The sequence below is a fragment of the Xenopus laevis genome, chromosome 1S, assembly GCF_017654675.1.
Source record: "Xenopus laevis strain J_2021 chromosome 1S, Xenopus_laevis_v10.1, whole genome shotgun sequence".
In the NCBI taxonomy this organism is placed as follows: Eukaryota; Metazoa; Chordata; class Amphibia; order Anura; family Pipidae; genus Xenopus; species Xenopus laevis.
The window spans coordinates 60545068-60563694 of NC_054372.1; the positions used below are offsets into that span (position 1 = coordinate 60545068).

General features: G+C 35.7%; 1 protein-coding gene across 1 annotated transcript in view; it reads left to right on the forward strand.

Annotated features, from left to right (window-relative positions):
- Nucleotides 1-17828, forward strand: part of dkk2.S (dickkopf WNT signaling pathway inhibitor 2 S homeolog) — a 70413-nt gene extending 52585 nt beyond the window's left edge. Inside the window, exons 2-4 of the mRNA XM_018243377.2 lie at nt 8363-8513; nt 13795-13941; nt 16628-17828. Of these exons, the coding sequence (XP_018098866.1) occupies nt 8363-8513; nt 13795-13941; nt 16628-16878 (549 nt within the window). The 3' untranslated portion in view covers nt 16879-17828. The remainder of the gene's footprint in view (nt 1-8362; nt 8514-13794; nt 13942-16627) is intronic.
- The last annotated feature ends 799 nt before the right edge of the window (nt 17829-18627 follow it).

Consider the following 18627-nt stretch of genomic DNA (forward strand, 5'->3'; position numbering starts at 1 on the left):
ATGATGGCAAAAAATATGAGATTTACAAAGCATTCTAGTAAGTGGCACATATATCATTCCCCCATCTTATTCTTTACAGGAAGGAAATGAGGAGACAGTTAAGGGTAAACAGTGCCAAACGTGGGCTAGTGTTAAAATGTAATTATTGGTTAAGGGTAGGACTACACGGTCGACTTGGATGCGTTTTTGTCGGATCGGACGCTAGGCGACAAAAGGCCTGCATCAAGTCGGATGCAACAGGAAACAAGCTTAGTAATACAAAAGTCGGATGGTGTTGCAGCGTTCGACCGACGCGTCATGACTGTCAGATGCATACGCAGCGACATCCAACAGTCGTGTCACAATGTTAAACAGCAGTTTGAACTATAGAAGTGTTTTTGAAGCAAACAGATCAGTTTTACCAGCGTAGAGCAACAGTATGATATATTTTCATTACTTTAAAACACTTTCTTTTTTGGTGTTACTGTTCCTTTAAGTTGTCTAATTTGCTGGTGACATTATATATTATGTTTTGCAGAGGGGGTGACATACCACATGATCTAGTAACTTGCCATTGGCATTAGAAAGGCAGGTATACATTTTGTGCATGGTTTGACTTCATTAGGGAGTCTGGTGCTTAAGGTTATGCTGGAAACTCTCTATACATTTCGTACAGATTGAAAGCAGTAAGAAATTAAAGGGGTGGCTCAGCTTCAAGCAATATTTTTCTAATATTGAAGTGTAAGATGGCGTTTTTCACCTTTTGAAGCAGCCCAGGGAAGGGGGGTCGCCGACCCTGTAAACTGTTCTAAATTGATACATTTAGTTGATACATTTGTTATGTTTGTCACTGCTGAGTAGAATCTCCGGGTTTCATTACAGGCAGATGTTAGAATTGATACAGTAGTTGGTAAAAAAAATTTTGGCTACTTCGACCATCGAATTGGCTACTTCGACCTTCGGCTACGACTTTGAATCGAACGATTCGAACTAAAAATCGTTCGACTATTCGACCATTCGAAGTACTGTCTCTTTAAAAAAAGCTTTGACTACCTACTTCGCCGCCTAAAACCTACCGAGCACCAACGTTAGTCTATGGGGACCTTCCCCAAGTAATTTCTGATCGAAGGAAAATCGTTCGATCGATGGATTAAAATCCTTCGAATTGTTCGATTCAAAGGATTTAATCGGACGATTTTTCCTTTGATCGTTCGATCAAATGAAATGCGGTAAATCCTTCGACTTCGAGGGTTAATTAACCCTCGATATGCGACACATAGTAAATGTACCCCCAAAAGTCTTTTTTAAAAGGAAATGTACAGTACTTTGCTAATAATGGATGTTCTGCAAAAGGGAATTTCACTTTAAAATCCTACTGGGTACAGGACAGTTGTCAGGATTGTGTTGCAAAGGACTACATGCATTTCCCATTTATACATAAATAACTATATAACACAAGAGGTATGTTTGTTCCATCACATTTACACATGCAAAATCCAGTTCGTGCCAGAAAAGCTTTAACAGAACTATAAATACATCGAGCAACAAAACAGGTAGAAACTTTTAATGATAACAAAAAAAAATCAAGATTTTTAGGTTTTAATTGCAATGACTTGTTCAGCTGTGTTAGTCCAGCTGCTATATTACAAGAGATGAGTTTTTATATCCCCTGTGAAATCCTTTTAATGTAGACTAACAAATCATATATTAAAATACAGGTGCACAGCTACGGTCCAGCAGGAATGTTAACAGACCAGGTGCATTTCCCTTTGTAACTACACAACAATAATTTCTGTTCTCTAGCTCTCCACAGGGCCACACTAGAACTATTTTCTTACTGGCTCTTTCAAGTAAATCTTGTGTGATCTCCTAAACGTTATACAATAGATTGCAGATTAACAATACTAATTAAGATTATCAAAACAACAATCCTAGATCTTTAGTATTCATATCGATTATGCCTCTGAATCAGTTAACTTGCGTGTAGACAAAGGCTGGAGGTGTATTGTGTATATTTTTAAATCCCTGGAAAACAAATCCTAACATAAACTCAGGAAACCCATGTTTTCTTCTGTCCTTTGCCATATACATATTATTCTTGCACACCAAAAGCCAAAAGACACTCATTTGGCAACTATAGTTAGCTTTACATTAATGTACTTTATTGCCAGTTTAAATGATGTGACTGCCAAACTGGCTTTCAGATACGGAGTGAGATGTTAGATTCAGTTATTAATGTGGCTTTACAACATTTACAAGCCAATAAAAGCTCTGAGAAATAAACTTAAATGTATTAAAACTCACAAAATGGATATAAATCATTACTTTTTATCACAAAACTTGCTTGCTGCTTACTAGAAGTTTAAGTAATGTGCACTCTTTCCTTGTGTACCATGCTTATAAAGTCATGCTCATGTTCATTTATAGAAGTGTACTCTAATTCCTTAGCATGCCCTGTTTTATCCAAAACTGGAACCATTTTAGCATGCTAACATCATAGAACATCAAGTGAAATTAAGATAAGCTCTACTCGGCGAACAGCAGCAAATAAAATTTATTTTATATGTATAATAACATTACATCCAATGCAGGTAGGAAATATGGCAACTACAAAGTCTAAGGGGCATATTTATCAAGGGGCAAAAGTTTATAAAAACTCCCATAAACTCAAAAAAAAATGACCAATCGAAATTTATTTAAAAATTCAGATTTTGTATATCCGGGTAAATCACATCAACCTGCAAACTCAAATCAAATTAATCGAATTTTTAAAAAAAATTTTGGTTTTTCAAAAGTCCACCAAATGACTCCAAATTTATTGTAGGAGGTCCCCCATAGGCTTAAACACCAATTCTGCAGGTTTTATATGGCAAATAGTCAAATTTGAGTTCTTAAAGAGACAGTACATGATACATTTCAAATTTCTATTTTTTTTTTTAAACTCAAATCGAATTTGGACTATTCCCTAGACGAATTACACTAAAATAATATAATTTTCAATTCGACCCTTGATAAATTTGCCCCTAAATATAATACTTAATGCTTTGTCCATGCAGCGATTTGAATAGTATACATTCTCATTAACAAAATCATCACCAGTCATATAATAACAATACAGGAAAACAAACATCTCTAGGACCCCAAGATGTAATAATTTACAGACTGACTGTGAATAAAAGGGACAACGATTTTCCATCTGGGACATCCAAGTAATTAATTCAACTGAATAGTCCTGAATGGCCTATAATTATCTGCATCCCTATCACGCAAACACCTGTTGGACTAGCATTATTGCTGTTACTCTAAACGCAGTCACTGAAATGTGATCATGTTTTATGAGGTTTCCTATACAGTATATTTTATATATATATATATATATATATATATATATATATATATATATATATATATATATATATATATATATATATATTTGTTTTAATTTTTGCTGTTTGCTATGCATGTTAAGGGAGCCAGATGCAGACTCTACTCCAGTTGTGGAGTAGTCACAGATGTGGTGCAGAAAGTAGAGAAAAGCGAGGATTATCTACAATGCGTGGAGACTGAAGTTTTAGAAAGCAATGATAAAAATGCAATAGATACAGTGCAGATATAGCTAAAAAAAAGATTCGTGTATGTGGACACTTTAGAAATAAGATCACATATGGATATCTGAGATGGGGCTGCTGTGATAGATAAATGACATTCCTTAATTAAATGTGCTTTAGGTTTTTTCTGAATATGCTAAAAATGAGTTTTATTTATTTATATTTAGAATTCAGTACTACTAATTTTATTTAGCACACCAACCTCCCTTATTACAACTTGCGTTTTATTGTATGTGGCATCTCCTGAGTCAGTCAAATGACTTACCAAAGTCTAGGCATTCTAGTGTGGACAAGAAAAGGTGAAATTAACAGCTAATCTGTACGAATACATCTCTGTAAATCAGTCATTAAAGGGCATATATCTTAGGCAAATTATTTCCTGGTGGGGGCTAAACTCATCTCCTAAAAGGGGTAATGAAAACTATTTTGAGTGTTTTAAAAAAACAAAAATCCAGTTAAACACAGTGTTTGAAAAGTGGAAAATTAGCATTTATTATTACCTGGGCATGAAGTCTTGAATTGAAAAATGATCCAGATAGACATGAAATAGGCTTTTGTTTGATCAACGGCCAGTAAACAAATGTTTAACTTTTCAATATTTGTGTGCTACTGAGTTTTCTTGTTCTAGACAGGGTAAGAGAGTAATAAAGTTTCCACTGGATCTAGGTACTATAAGAATATTTACTGGGAATGTACTTTAAAAGCGGTGTTTCTTTAGAAAGGTGCCTTGTTTTTTTTAAATAAAGAAATTTTCAAAAAAGCGCTAAAAATAATTTGTATGAATAATAGGGATGCACCGAATCCACTATTTTCCCGAATCCTTTGTGAAAGATTCAGCCGAATACCGAACTGAATCCAAACTCTAATTTGCATATGCAAATTAGGGGTGGGAAGGGGAAAAACATTTAACTTCCTTGTTTTGTGTCCAAAAGTCACGCAATTTCCCTCCACAACCCTAATTTGCATATGCAAATTAGGATTTGGATTTGGTTCGGCCAGGCAGAAGGATTCGGCCGAAACCGAATCCTGCTGAAAAAGGCCGAATCTTGGCCGAATCCCGAACCGAATCCTGGATTCGGTGCATCCCTAATGAATAAATGTGAAAGCGTTGTCCGAGGCATGTAGAGAGGTAGAACACAAGCAGGTGTGGTTAGATGAATGCAGAGTCTAATACATTTTTGTAAAGGAACTGGAAGAGCAGAGACATCATTTTAAAAAAAAATTTGAGTACAGAGGATCGCAGTGGTTGATTTTCACTCTATTAATCTATTACTCACTCTATTACTAACTTCACTCTATTAATCATGTAGCAATTTTGTCAGCTCCCCTATTCATTAAACACTGCCTCTTATTGTGTATAATGTGTCTGGAGTGTCAGTACCCACAGAAATTCACTGTTTATGATGTGTTTGGGGTGTCAGTTCCCACCTTGTGCTTGGAGTGCCTATATGCAGCCCTTTTTGTTGAACAGTGTGCTACAGAAGCATTCACTCACATTATTCAGTAGTGAGGATGATGTGCCTTTACTCCTATTGCAGGGAAGATCTGTGCCCCCAAAGATGCCCCAATAGCTCCCCGTCTTCTTTTCTGCTGATTCAGATGCTCTGCTACTGTCACTTACTGAGCTTATGGACTGACTCACTGACAGTACAGGTATGGGATCCATTATCTAGAAACCCATTATACAGAAAGCTCCGAATTATGAAAAGGCCATCTCCCATAGACTCCATTCTAATCAAATAATCCAAATTTTTTAAAATGATTTCCTTTTTCTCTCTTATAATAAAACATATAGCTTGTACTTGATCCAAACTAAGATATAATTAATGCTTATTTAGAGCAAAACCTGCCTGTTGAGTTTATTTAATTGTTTACATGATTTCCTAGTAGACTTAGGGCTCTTACAGACGAGGGTTTGAAGCTGCGCTCCCCTGCGTTCCGTTTTTATGCGCTCAGCCGCAGGGGAGCGCAGGAGTAGACGCATTCAGTTTTTTCAATGGGGCTGTACTCACACAGGCGCATGTAGGCACCGAACGCAGGTTGAGATGCAACATGCTGCATTTTTCCTGCTTTCGGTGCCTACATGCGCCTTTGTGAGTACAGCCCCATTGAAAAAAACTGAATGCGTCTACTCCTGCGCTCCCCTGCGGCTGAACGCATAAAAACGGAACGCAGGGGAGCGCAGCTTCAAACGCTCGTCTGTAAGAGCCCTTAAGGTATAAAGATCCAAATTACAGAAAGATCAATTATTCAGAAAAACCCCAGGTCCCGAGCATTCTGGATAACAGGTCCCATACCTGTACTGACTGACAGTATACATTGAATATAAATGGCACAATATGTTGCTGATTAGTAATTAATACAGATAATTACTACATGGAAGCTCAGAAACCAGTGCAACTAGCATCAGAATTTAATAACCAGCCCTGTAGCATCATCTTATATTAAAGGCCAACCTCATTTTCTGTTTGATAATTTGCGACCCCTAAGCTTAGCTTCTCAACAGCTGCTCAGAGCCCACTGAGCATGTGAGTGTTACAGATACTTTCCAAGATGGTGACCCCCTGTGTCAAGTTTATAGTCCTGGATCATTGCTGCTATTGACAAGCTGAAACTTTAGGCTGGTGCAATAAGTTCACTATTTAAAATATGCCATTTTTAGTCATATTCATTTTTAGGGTTTAATTCTCCTTTGAGTAGCCTCCCCAAGCACAAAAATCACCCTCCGCCTATGCATGAAAGTTTTTGCTTCTCAGTTATGAGAGGGTGAGCCTTGTTTATATTAAAATGTTAAGAATTGAGCCTTTTCTGTTCTATTGCTTTTTGTTTAAAATGTGTTGCTGGCCAGATTACCCTTTAATGGGCCACATACAAATCTTATTGTGCAGCTCTGATTACACCAAGACACGCTTTTTATAAACACTTCCAGTTAAGCAGATAATTGTTTAGATATCTTATACAGGATGTAATGGTCTCGACCTGTTACTTTCCAACAGCAATGAAGCAGTAAAACTTGGTGCTATGCTGAACAAATTGTTTAGGATGCAGTTGTATTTTAAGTTAAATACAATTTAATGGTGATCGCTAATGTTTTTAAGAAGGGGGTTGTTTTTAAAGAAACAAAAGTACAAGGCAGACTTTCCTATAAAAATAGAAAATTGTCAATATCACCGCACAAAGAGGGTGAATTTAATGTGTAATTTGCCATGCTTTGCCCCCACAGCGAAACATTGTCCCTCAAATTTCCATTAAAGAGATACTGATGCCAGAAATTATGCCTTTTTTACATCTATCATAAAATTTACTATGCTACTTATAATTTTGCCATAAAGTATTTGCCTGATGCCTTTAAATTACCTGTCTGATCCCCCATGTTCCTGTATGAGGGAGCTGTCATATTTGTGCAGCAGGAGTCCCTTAGTATTAGAAACTTTAACTGACAGGTTGAGATGGGACAGTCAGGTTGGCAAAACAGTCAGGTTTAGGAACTTCAACTAACGGTTACTTCCAAAAACAGCCAAAAAAACAATCACCATGACCTATAAGTAGGGTTGCCACCCGAGGCCGGTATTACAAATTTACCGGCAATGTAGCTGCCGGTTAAATTTGTAATACCCTTAAAAAGACCCCTCGGCCCGCCCCCCATCCCCTGTAAACTTAGCTTGTCCTTCGGTTTTTGTCCTGGCTGCGACGTGGCCCCGTCCCTTTGCATCACAACCCCGCCCCCTTTGACATCATACCACTCCCCTTTTTGTACCCGCCCCCCACCAGCCGGAAAAAAAATTTGCAAAAGGTGGCAACCCTACCTATAGGTAACTTTTAATGTACATTTATATTTTAAAAAGTAGTTTATAGTGTCATTATCACTTTAAATGGATGTGGAGTTTGAATAAAAGGACCAGTAACATAAAAAATATTTTTTTTAAATTTGTTTCTTTTTAATGAAAAAAAAACACCAAGACAGTTTTAACTTTTAACTCGCAAAGCTTTTATTAAGAAATTAAGATCCATTGTGCGGCGCTCGATTTCTCCTCCCTGCCTTGTATAGGAGATAGCCAGGGAGGAGAAATCGAGCGCCGCACGATGGATAGTCGCCCTGTCACTGTTTCTGAAGAGGAGCACATGCAGAGAATCAGTAAGTAATTTCTTAATAAAAGCTTTGCGAATTAAAAGTTAAAACTGTCTTGGTGGGTTTTTTGTTTGTTAAAAAGAAACAATTTTTTTTTTTTTTTTAAAAAATAAACATTTTTATGTTACTGATCCTTTAAGGTCATCAGGTTGTGTTATTTATAAAAGTACATGACATTTTACAACATGACAATTTACAAACTATAAATATGAACGGCACTGGCCACTGAAGTGTATACGAAAAAGTCATGCATCTCTAGTAAGCTTGCATAAGAATGTAATGTATATTTAACATCAGCTTTTTCTACAGGTTTTATACATATATATATATATATATATATATATATATATATATATATCCATTCTTGCGGCTGGAACACTCTTAATCCATTAGGCAATTGCCCGGGTGCAGGTTATAATCAATCATGCATAGAGAAAACAAAAAACCGCACACACAGGACTTATGAAGTGCAAAAAGATAAAGAAATTTATTGCAACGTTTTGGCTCCTGTACTCGAGCCTTCTTCATATATATATATATATATATATATATATATATATATATATATATATATATATATATATATATATACTTATTAACCACCCTAATATGTGTATGGATTGATTTTATTTCTATTTTCTTCCAGACATACCCTTGCATAAGTGATAAGGAATGTGAAGTTGGAAGGTACTGCTACAGTCCTCACCAGGCACCATCTTCCTGTATGTTATGCAGGCGAAAGAAGAAACGATGCCATAGAGATGGCATGTGTTGTCCTGGCAATCGCTGCAACAATGGTAAGAAACATACATTGTAAGTTATTTTTTTGAATTTGAAGACAGATTGTTACATCTATTAAAGGCTTAAAATACATTTATTATTATTATTATTATTATTATTAACATTTATTAATATAGCGCCAGCATATTTCGCAGCACTGTAAAGTAAATGTGTTTATACAACTAAATCACATTAATTACATACCTAGAACATGGAGTTACATACATCACAACCAATGCCGGTGCAAGAGGTGAGAAAGGCCCTTTAAAGTCTATTTCACTCGGAGGGGGGGCAAAATATTACAAAACTTCCCATGAAAAAACGACCTAAGCTTGCAATAGAAGCAGTCAGTTTCAGTGCCGGCATATTCACATGGTTCAGTGTTTTCATAATGTAGTAGGAAACCCATGAGCACGAAGGGTAAATATTCTAAATCCTTGCAGAAACCCAGATGAAGGCTGAACTCAGGACCCTAGGCTGCAGAGCTTATAGTCTGAATCTCCTTGCCACTTAATAAAACATATTTACAAATGACATGAATGGAAGTTGGAAAATATCTTTGGATTTTAAAAATGCTTACAACAATATAATTTATAGCAAAACTGTTTTTCTTATTTTTCTAGTTCCTTTTTTGGGTGGTTGGGGCAAAATGAGAATCAAAGCATCAGCCAACTACATAATAGTTTAGTGCGTGTGATTGCCACTGGTATGGAAATGATTGGTATTCATGAACCAAATTCCCTTAAATACCTTACAGGAGAAGGAAAGCCAAAACATAAATAAAGCTGAATGAGAAGTCTGTTAGACTAATAACTTACAGAGTGTAGTAAATTTTGTGTCCCGGGTGTCTAGCAGTAGGAGCCGCACTCGTCTGAGAATGCAGCGTAGGACTCCTCTGACGTCATTGATTTTTCAGGCAGCTTCCTCCCTGCTGCCCGAGACAGCCTTGAGTCGCGTTGAGCCATGCTTGAGAGATGCTTCATGCTTCAGAGGATAAGGGGAATTTTTTGCGCATGCGAAACATGGAGGAAAAGGAAGCGGGTAAATCCTTTACCAAGATTTACCGAAGGAGAGCTAAACTCAATGCATGATTTTCTGGTTTTCTATACACATAGGTGAGCCAAAAATACAGCGATTAAGTGTATATGTATGAGAACTTTAGGGGGAGGTAGTGCATAAATTTTGCCTTTCCTTCTCCTTTAAAGGGATTCTGTCATGATTTTTATGGTGTCGTTTTTATTTCTAAATTACACTGTTTACACTGCAAATAATTATATCTACCATATAAAACTTCATTCCTGAACCAAGTGTATTTTTTTAGTTGTAATATTGGTGTGTAGGCAGCCATCTCAGGTCATTTTGCCTGGTCATGTGCTTTCAGAAAGAGCCAGCACTTTAGGATGGAACTGCTTTCTAGCAGGCTACTACTCAATGTAACTGAATGTGTTGCAGTGGGACCTGGATTTTACTATTGAGTGCTGTTCTTAGATCTACCAGGGAGCTGTTATCATCTTTTAGAGAGTTGCTACTGGTTACCTTCCCATTGTTCTGTTGTTAGACTGCTGGGGGGGGGGGTGTTGATATCACTCCAACTTGCAGTATAGCAGTAAATAGTGACTGAAGTTTATCAGAGCACAAGTCACATGACTGGGGGCAGTTGGGAAACTGAGAATATGTCTAGTCCCATGTCAGATTTCAAAATTAAAAAAAATCTGTTGCTCTTTTGAGAAATGTATTTCAGTGCAGAATTCTGCTGGAGCAGCACTATTAACTGATGTGTTTTGAAAAAGACATGTTTTCCCATGACAGTATCGCTTTAAAAAGTGGTCATCCATATGAGAACTGCATCTATATGTTGAGAATAGGGGACATAATTATAGGAAAAACCAGGTTTCAGTGCTCAACTAATTCAGTAGTTGCTTATTACAGTATGTGGAAAATAGACTACATCCAGTTGTATTTGCTCTGTTCCAGTAATAACCCATTTTCCAGAAAGCTCCAAATTACGAGAAGGTGGTCTCCCATAGACTCCATTTTATCTTTTTACTTGTAACAATAAAACAGTAGCTTTTACTTGATCCAAACTAAGATATTATTAATCCTTATTGGAAGCAGAACCAGCCTATTGGGGTTATTGAATGTTTAAATGATTAAGTCTAGTAGACTTAAGGTATAAAGATTCAAATTACAGAAAGATCCTTTATCCTGAAAACACCAGGTCCAGAGCATTTTGATTAACAGGTCCCATACCTGAGCCACAAAAAGTTGATTCCCCTTCATACAAGTTAGGTTTTAGGTAAGCAGTGTGCCAAACCACAAGGTTGCAGGTGCAGCTGTTTTTATTACACTTATTTAATCACTCGTGTAAATACCCCTGCTGCCTTAATTACCTGAGATGGCTTATGGTTCTTTAACAAATTCTGGCTGCTTTCCTTAAAACATTGTGGCTGGAAAGGTTGGTAGGGGGCAACAAATAATCCATTAAGTGCTATTAAGTATTTCTAAACTTTGTTCTCTATTAAGCAGCATTGCCTGTTGATATTGATACTGGAAAACAGCTGATGGTACTGTATATTCGCTATATGTTCCTTATTTTAAAACATTTACATTTGTAATTCCTATGGATTATTTTTGAATACAAAACAAATATTTATTTGTAATTCCTATGGATTATTTTTGAATGCCAGACAAATATTTTAGGAAACTAGAGGCAGTATTGTTTGGAGTTTATTGCCGGTTTTGAGCTTTGGGGCACTTTATGACAGATATGCACCTGTACAGCAGCATGTAGCATAGCACACTGGCCAATAAAGGAAGAATAAAACAGAAACAGTTCATTTCACTGGAATGTTTTAGTCACAGCAGGAAAAATACTTTTAGCAGGGAAGAGTAGTTATTTGAGGCCTGTGGCGACTGGCAAGAAGTAGAGTGATGTTTTTCAAACATATACATTACAAATGTACTGTAACTATGTCTGCAAGCACATACCTTCTCAGCCTCATTAACGTTTGGCCAAACAGGGAAAGCAATTAATGCAACTTTCAGTGAAGGGTGATATCACATTTGGAGAATTCTCTTTGTGTTTTCAATAGAAGAGGCAAAATGCCTGCCAATTTTAACAAGCCATATACAAATGAGTACTTTCCATTATTATATAAAAATATATATTATTAGATTATATTGACATGATTGGTTTATTGGTATGATTTTATCCATAATTACACAATTTCTTTGCAATAATAACATATTTTTTTTTCCTTAATTGCAAAAATATAAATTTGCTGACAACTTTTCTTTCGTCTTGCCAGTTTCAACCATACCAATGTTTATAAGCAATTGAATGTATTTCAATTAAAATACGTTCTCAATTTTAGTATTGTGTGCATTTCATATACAGGTATGGGGCCAGTTATTCAGAATGCTCCTAGGGTTTTCCGGATAATTGATCATTCCACAATTTGGATCTTTATATCTACTAAAAATAATTTAAACATTAAATAAATCTAGTTTTGCCTTTAATAAGGATTAATTATATCTTAGTTTGGATCAAGTACAATGCACTGTTCTATTATTTAAAAAGGAAATCATTTTTGAAAATCTGAATTATTTCTAGCATTTTGGATAATGGTTTTCCAAATAACGAATACTATACCTCTGCCTGTGTTTTTCATATGTATGCCTCAATGACAAGTGTTGTACAATATGGGTGTGGATCCTATACAGGAGCCATGTTATTATGTAAGTTCCAGGGTGCACCTTTTCAAATCCAATCAGTCATCTCTGACTTGCCTTTCCTACAGTAAAACTATTGATTTATTTCAGTACAACTCATACAAGTGTACTTCTGCTGCATGCTGGCATTATGCAAGACTTATCTGCAACCTCCAGGAACAATTCAGTGTTTCCCCATACTTCATATATTTGAATGTTACTCCCTTATATAGTTTGGGGACTTGTACTCTAGACCAGAATCAAGCATTGCTGACCATTTCCACCAAATATGCTGGACAATAATGATGTCTCCCTCCACCCGTGCCCATCTGCCGCCCCGCCCATGACATCAGAAAAGGGGCAGGGCAAGCAGGCGCGCGTCTATAAAAGTGAAAGTTGGAAGAGAGTAGCGTAGGGTGGCCACCCACAAATGGAGGTGCGAGGTCGGCCCAAACCTGCCTGACCCGCGGGTCCCGCATGTATCAGGCCGGCCCGCACATCTCTACTGCCATCATTCCACATCACCATTTTTTTACTCTCACAAATTTGAATGTACTCACAACTCGAATGGGAGGTAATTTTTACAAAAAACTTGAACGTCTAATATTCGATCAAATAGTCCCGACCCGAAAATTTTAATCTAATTCGAATCAAGTTTTCCTCCAAAAAAAATGAATGTCAGGAAGGCAATTAACGCATTCAAATGGTTCAACGGACCTCTGCCATTGACTTGTAAATGAACTCGTCAGGTTTTAGGTGGCGAATATTAAAATTATAACTGTTCCACGGTCGAGGTGTGATAAATCTCACATTAAAATTTACATTCGAGTTGGTGCTTTTAAATTTGTGAGTTTTGACACCAAAAAAATTTGAAAATTCAAATTTACCATTCGAACCGTAATAAATTTGCCCCTAGTCATATAAGAAAAGTATCTTCTTAGGGTCCAACTGGTCAACAATATAGAATTGAAATCATTTCACAAGAAATAATAAATATTTAAAATTATTTAAAATGCTTCTGCAACACTTCTTTTAAATATTTGTAATAAATCTTTAACATTTTTGTACTTTTACGCATATTACATGCATGGTTCTTCAACACCATTTCTTATATCCTCATTATCCTCATGCATGCCAGAGGAGAACATTGTAATTTGAGAGTGAAATTAGGTACTCGTCTGTACAATATGAGGAGACCCAGACCCAATAATTTTTCTAAAGATAATAAACTACCCCTAATAATCTCCTCCTTAATTAAATCACGTATTTTTTCATGTTTCCCATTGAATCACTTTTTATAAATTTCCTTTTCAAACATACAATAAAAAGTTTTTTTTCTAAAGATAATAATCTACTCTTAATTAAATCAGACCAACTAACGTATTGTTTCATGTTTCCCATTGAATCACTTTTTATAAATTTCCTTTTCAAACATACAATAAAAAGGTTTTTTTCTAAAGATAATAATCTACTCTTAATTAAATCAGACCAAGTAACGTATTGTTTCATGTTTCCCATTGAATCACTTTTTATAAATTTCCTTTTTAAACATACAATAAAAAGATTAACCTTTTCTATATTTCTTAGGCATTTGCATTCCTGTTGCAGAAACCATCCTGAGTCCTCATATCCCGGCACTTGAGACCAGCCCAAAAAAAAATGGACACATCTCTAACAAGGATCTTGGATGGCAAAATCTTGGGAAACATCACTCAAAGATTCCCCACATAAAAGGTAGTTCTTATTTTTTTTTTTACCGAAAGACATTGTGAATTAAATATTGCTTAATGGTGGGTAATATGTTCAGGGTTCCCTTACACATTGGAGTGCTGCTCATTGCACCTTGAACTTAAGCCATTACTAATAGATGTAACAGAATTAATAAAAGTAGGCCCAAGGCATTTTAAATAAATTCATCATTCTCAATAGCTTTGTATCATAAATTGACCCGTCCTATTGACCTTGAAGATACAAGTAAGGGACATATTCGAGACATGTTGAGTCCCCAATTAGGAGTATTTGTTAATTCCCCTCTTTTGCCTCCCTATGTGAACTTAACCAAACTCAAAGGTGTTTTAAGGGCTCCCGCGACTAGAGAGGTGGTGTCACACAGAGCCGCCATCAAGTGGGAGTGGTTCTTCCAGGCCCAGTGAAATCTTTATCCAAAGGGGGCCGTACACAATAATGTTATATTTAACTTACTCCATTTATATAACTTCCTCAAAAACGACTGTGACCTGCCTAGAAACTAACGGGGCAGACTCCACAGATCCCTAATAAATTATAAAAAGGTACATTTCACTGACCCCAATGAACTGACTGACTTATTAGCACATGAATAATGTAATTATTTATTTGAAGTACTCATGAAAAAGTAACATTAGCTGTTTATACTGGGAATTATTTACTGACTGATAAGAATGTTTCTTACTTGACCTTTTCATCAGTGGAATTAAAGGGTCAAGTAAGAATGAATGAATGAGCCCCACAGCAAGATCATTGGGCCCCTAAACAATACATTTTCCTTGAACATATATTGCAGTATTGCAACTGCTCATCAGCTCCTATAGTTCCTGGACCCCCAAATGCTGTGTAAGGTCACACATGGGGAGGCACATTTATAAAAAAATTGAATTTCGAATTCATGTGAGTTTTTTTAAACTCCCATAAACTCAAAAAAATTTAATTTGACTAGTTGAAATGTATTAATTCTATGAAAAAAAACTCAAATGTCAGGAAGGCTACAAACATCACCAAATTGATCCCTGGACCTCTCCCATTGATTTATACAGTAATCCGGCAGGTTTTAGGTAGCGAATAGTGGAATTTGAGTTCTTAAAGAGCCAGATTATGATAAATGTCAAATTTGAATTGAAACTCAAATCGAGTTTGGATAATTCACTATTCGAAAAATTAAAAAACAAGAATTTGAATTTTCTGCCCCTTATTGTTATTGCTACTTTTTATTATTTATCTTTCTATTCTATATTATACTATTCATATGCCAATCTCTCATTCAAATCAATGCATGGTTGCTAGAGTAATTTGGACCCTAGCAACCCGATTGTTGAAATCACAAACTGGAGAGCTACTGAATAAGAAGCTAAATACAGTAACTCAAAAACAACAAATAGATAGTGAACACCAGTTGCAAATTGTCTAAGAATATCACTCTCTACATCATACTAAAAGCTAACTCAAAGGTGAATAGGACTTTAGCTGCTTTAAAAAGTAGTAGCTTCAAAAGTATTTTGAGGGCTTTAGGTTTGCAAGATAAAAACTGAATAGTTTACACTCACCATGCAATTAAAGCTAGAGTAAATTAAACAGAATTACATTTCAAACTTTAAGCATTTAAATCTGAATTCATGGGAAGGTAGGGGAATTAAATGTACTTATAGCATGCCCATAGATCTTGGACATAATGTAGAGCAAGGCTCTAGAAAAAGACTGGTGTAGAGTATGTGTGTGTAATACATAAAGACTTTAGGACAGCACCCTGGACAGCAGTCTTTCAGTGACAGCTCAGTAAACGTTTTCTGAAACAGCTTTGGTTTACAATTTAACTCCTCTACTGTAAATGATGCACTTGTCATGTGGCTTGGTGTATCTGAATAATTATGTGCCAGTTTTCATTCAGGTGAAAATGTGAAGTTAAGAAAAGGAAAAGGATAGATATATGAATGCTACCATTGCACCTCTTTATTAGTAATGTAGAGGTATTCAATCTATAATTTTTAATGCTTGGGACCTGGCATTTTCCATAGAAGGGCTCTTTCCATAGTTTGGATCTCTACACTTTAAGGTGCATATTTATCAAAGGTCAAGTGATAGAGCTTTTTTTTTTTTTACCTCAAATGAACTCGAAACTCGGATACTATCTTGTTTAAGAAAAAATTCAAAACTAAAACTCAAACAAATATTACTGACTTAAACAAATTCAAATGAACTCAAAAAAATTTGAATGTCAGGAAGGACCTCTGCCATTGACATCTACAAGAGCTCAGCAGGTTTAAGGTTATGATAAATCTTGAATTCGAATTTGAGTTTGGATTATTCCCAAGTCAAATTTGTGAGTTTTTGACCCCTAATACTACTAAAAACTCATTTAAACCTTCAATGAACTCATTACTATTGTTTTACATCTAATAAGATTAATTCTATTACAGTTAGGATCAAGAAAGGTGTTGTTTTAATATTTTAGAGAAAAGAGAAATACATTTGGAGTTTTTGATTAAAATTCAGTCTATTGTAGATGGCCTTCTAGTAATTTGGAGCATTCTTGATAATGGGTTTCTGGATTAAGAAGTCTACTTACAGTGTAGAGTGACATTTGTAAATCATAGTTTAACCACTTTAAGCCACTCAGAGCATTATATTGTTAACCAAATTTTAATATACTTTCCAAACTTTTTCCTAGGACACGAAGGAGACCCTTGTCTTCGATCAACTGACTGCATTGAAGGTCACTGCTGTGCTCGACACTTCTGGACAAAAATCTGTAAACCAGTTTTGCACCAAGGGGAAGTATGCACCAAGCTGAAAAAGAAAGGATCTCATGGCCTGGAGATTTTTCAAAGATGCGACTGTGCAAAAGGGCTATCTTGCAAAGTATGGAAAGATGCCACCTACACTTCAAAGTCAAGACTTCACATTTGTCAGAAAATATGACAGCTTGTTTAGTTGATACGACAAGACTAGAAGATTGCAGAATTGGTACATATAAGGCTGGGCCAAAAGGACATTGGTACTAAAGATAAACACTGAACTGAAAGTCAATACATTTGGACTGGAGTATTTAGGGCTTGTATGTGTAAATAAAACTGTTTGAGAGAAAGGATATTCATAAAAGACTTACATTTAATATTTTAACAGTGCATGCCCACTGATTTTACAAAAATGTATGAGCTTTAATAATGTAGACATAATCTATGTTTGAGCATTTTTCTAAATGCTTGAAAAGCACACACAATGTCATACTTATTCATTTACTAGCTAACACAAGTACACCATTCATGGGGTGAGGAAACAAGTGTTCTTTTTCTTAAATGCTTTGATGCATGTGAATATGTGATACTACGTTCAAAGGCAATAATATCATGTAAATGGATGGAGTGCATTGAACAAGGCACAATAAATTGCTAGATGGCAACACACCAAATACAACCCTTAAAAACAGAATGCAATTTCCACTGTACCTTGATTTTACATTGCCGGATAAAAAAAACTTCCTGCACTATACACTTTATTTATACGCAACAAATAACACAAACTCCATTTATTTTTCCTTTAGGTTTGTATTTCCCCTTAATTTACTATGTATTTACCTTTGTAAAATCAAGGTTTTAATGTGCAGAATAAAATACCATCGTTACAACATTTTAATATATCAGTTGGATATTTTCATCAATAAAATCTTGTTATTCAGCGTTATGGAGAGGAGCACAACTCTGATGTCTTTTCCTGCTTTCCCTATACTGTAAACAATACTTCATACAGTTAAACAAAAAAAAGGAGCAAAGCTACCATGTTTAACATTTCATGTTTGTTATTTGTTTTTGTCCTAGCCTTACAATAAATCTATTTCATATTTGTAAAATAAAATGCATTTTCTCTCTGAATTGAAATTATTTTGATGAATGATTATAGAAAAGAGAGCAATGTATTTCATACCCTCTACCCTCCTGAAACAATATGGGATCTACAGACTAGATTCAAAGAACAGAGCACCGAGGAGGCAAGTTGTTAGAAATCTTTAAACCGTCAAGATTTATTCAAAAATTCATTTAAAATCTCCATAATTACAGCAGCAAAACACACACTTAGGCTGCCCGCTTGACGCGTTTCGTGGCTCCTGGCTACGATTTGAATAAATCTTAACTTTTTAAAGATTTTTAACAACTGGCCTCCTCGGTGCTCCTTTCTTTGAATCTATTATGGACAAGACATCACTGCAGGGGATGGCAGTGCAAGTGCAGCACGCTGAAGTCAGTTAAAGTCTGGTAAGTGCTCCCACTTAAGCTATTTGTTCTGGATTTACAGACTGAAATAACTCATGTGTGAGTGTCTACAGTTTGATACAATAATTTTTTTTCTCTCTTCCATCAATAAACCAAGGTATTATGATACTATTTGTGAGATATGAGCACTGATATAGTCGAATAGATGTGGTATGTGTGTCCTTAGGTGATACAGCTTTGGCAGAGTTTTTTTCATATGTAGCATTTTTGGAAAATTTGTTTTATTTGTGCAAATTAGTTAAATTATAAACTGGTTAGAATCAATTGGGCATGTGTAACTAAGATAGTAAACTGGATCACATTACATTGAAAAAAATAACAACATACATACCCCCCCCATACATGTATGTAATAAAAGGCACAAAGTTTGCCCAGGAGCAGTAACCAATAGCAACCAATA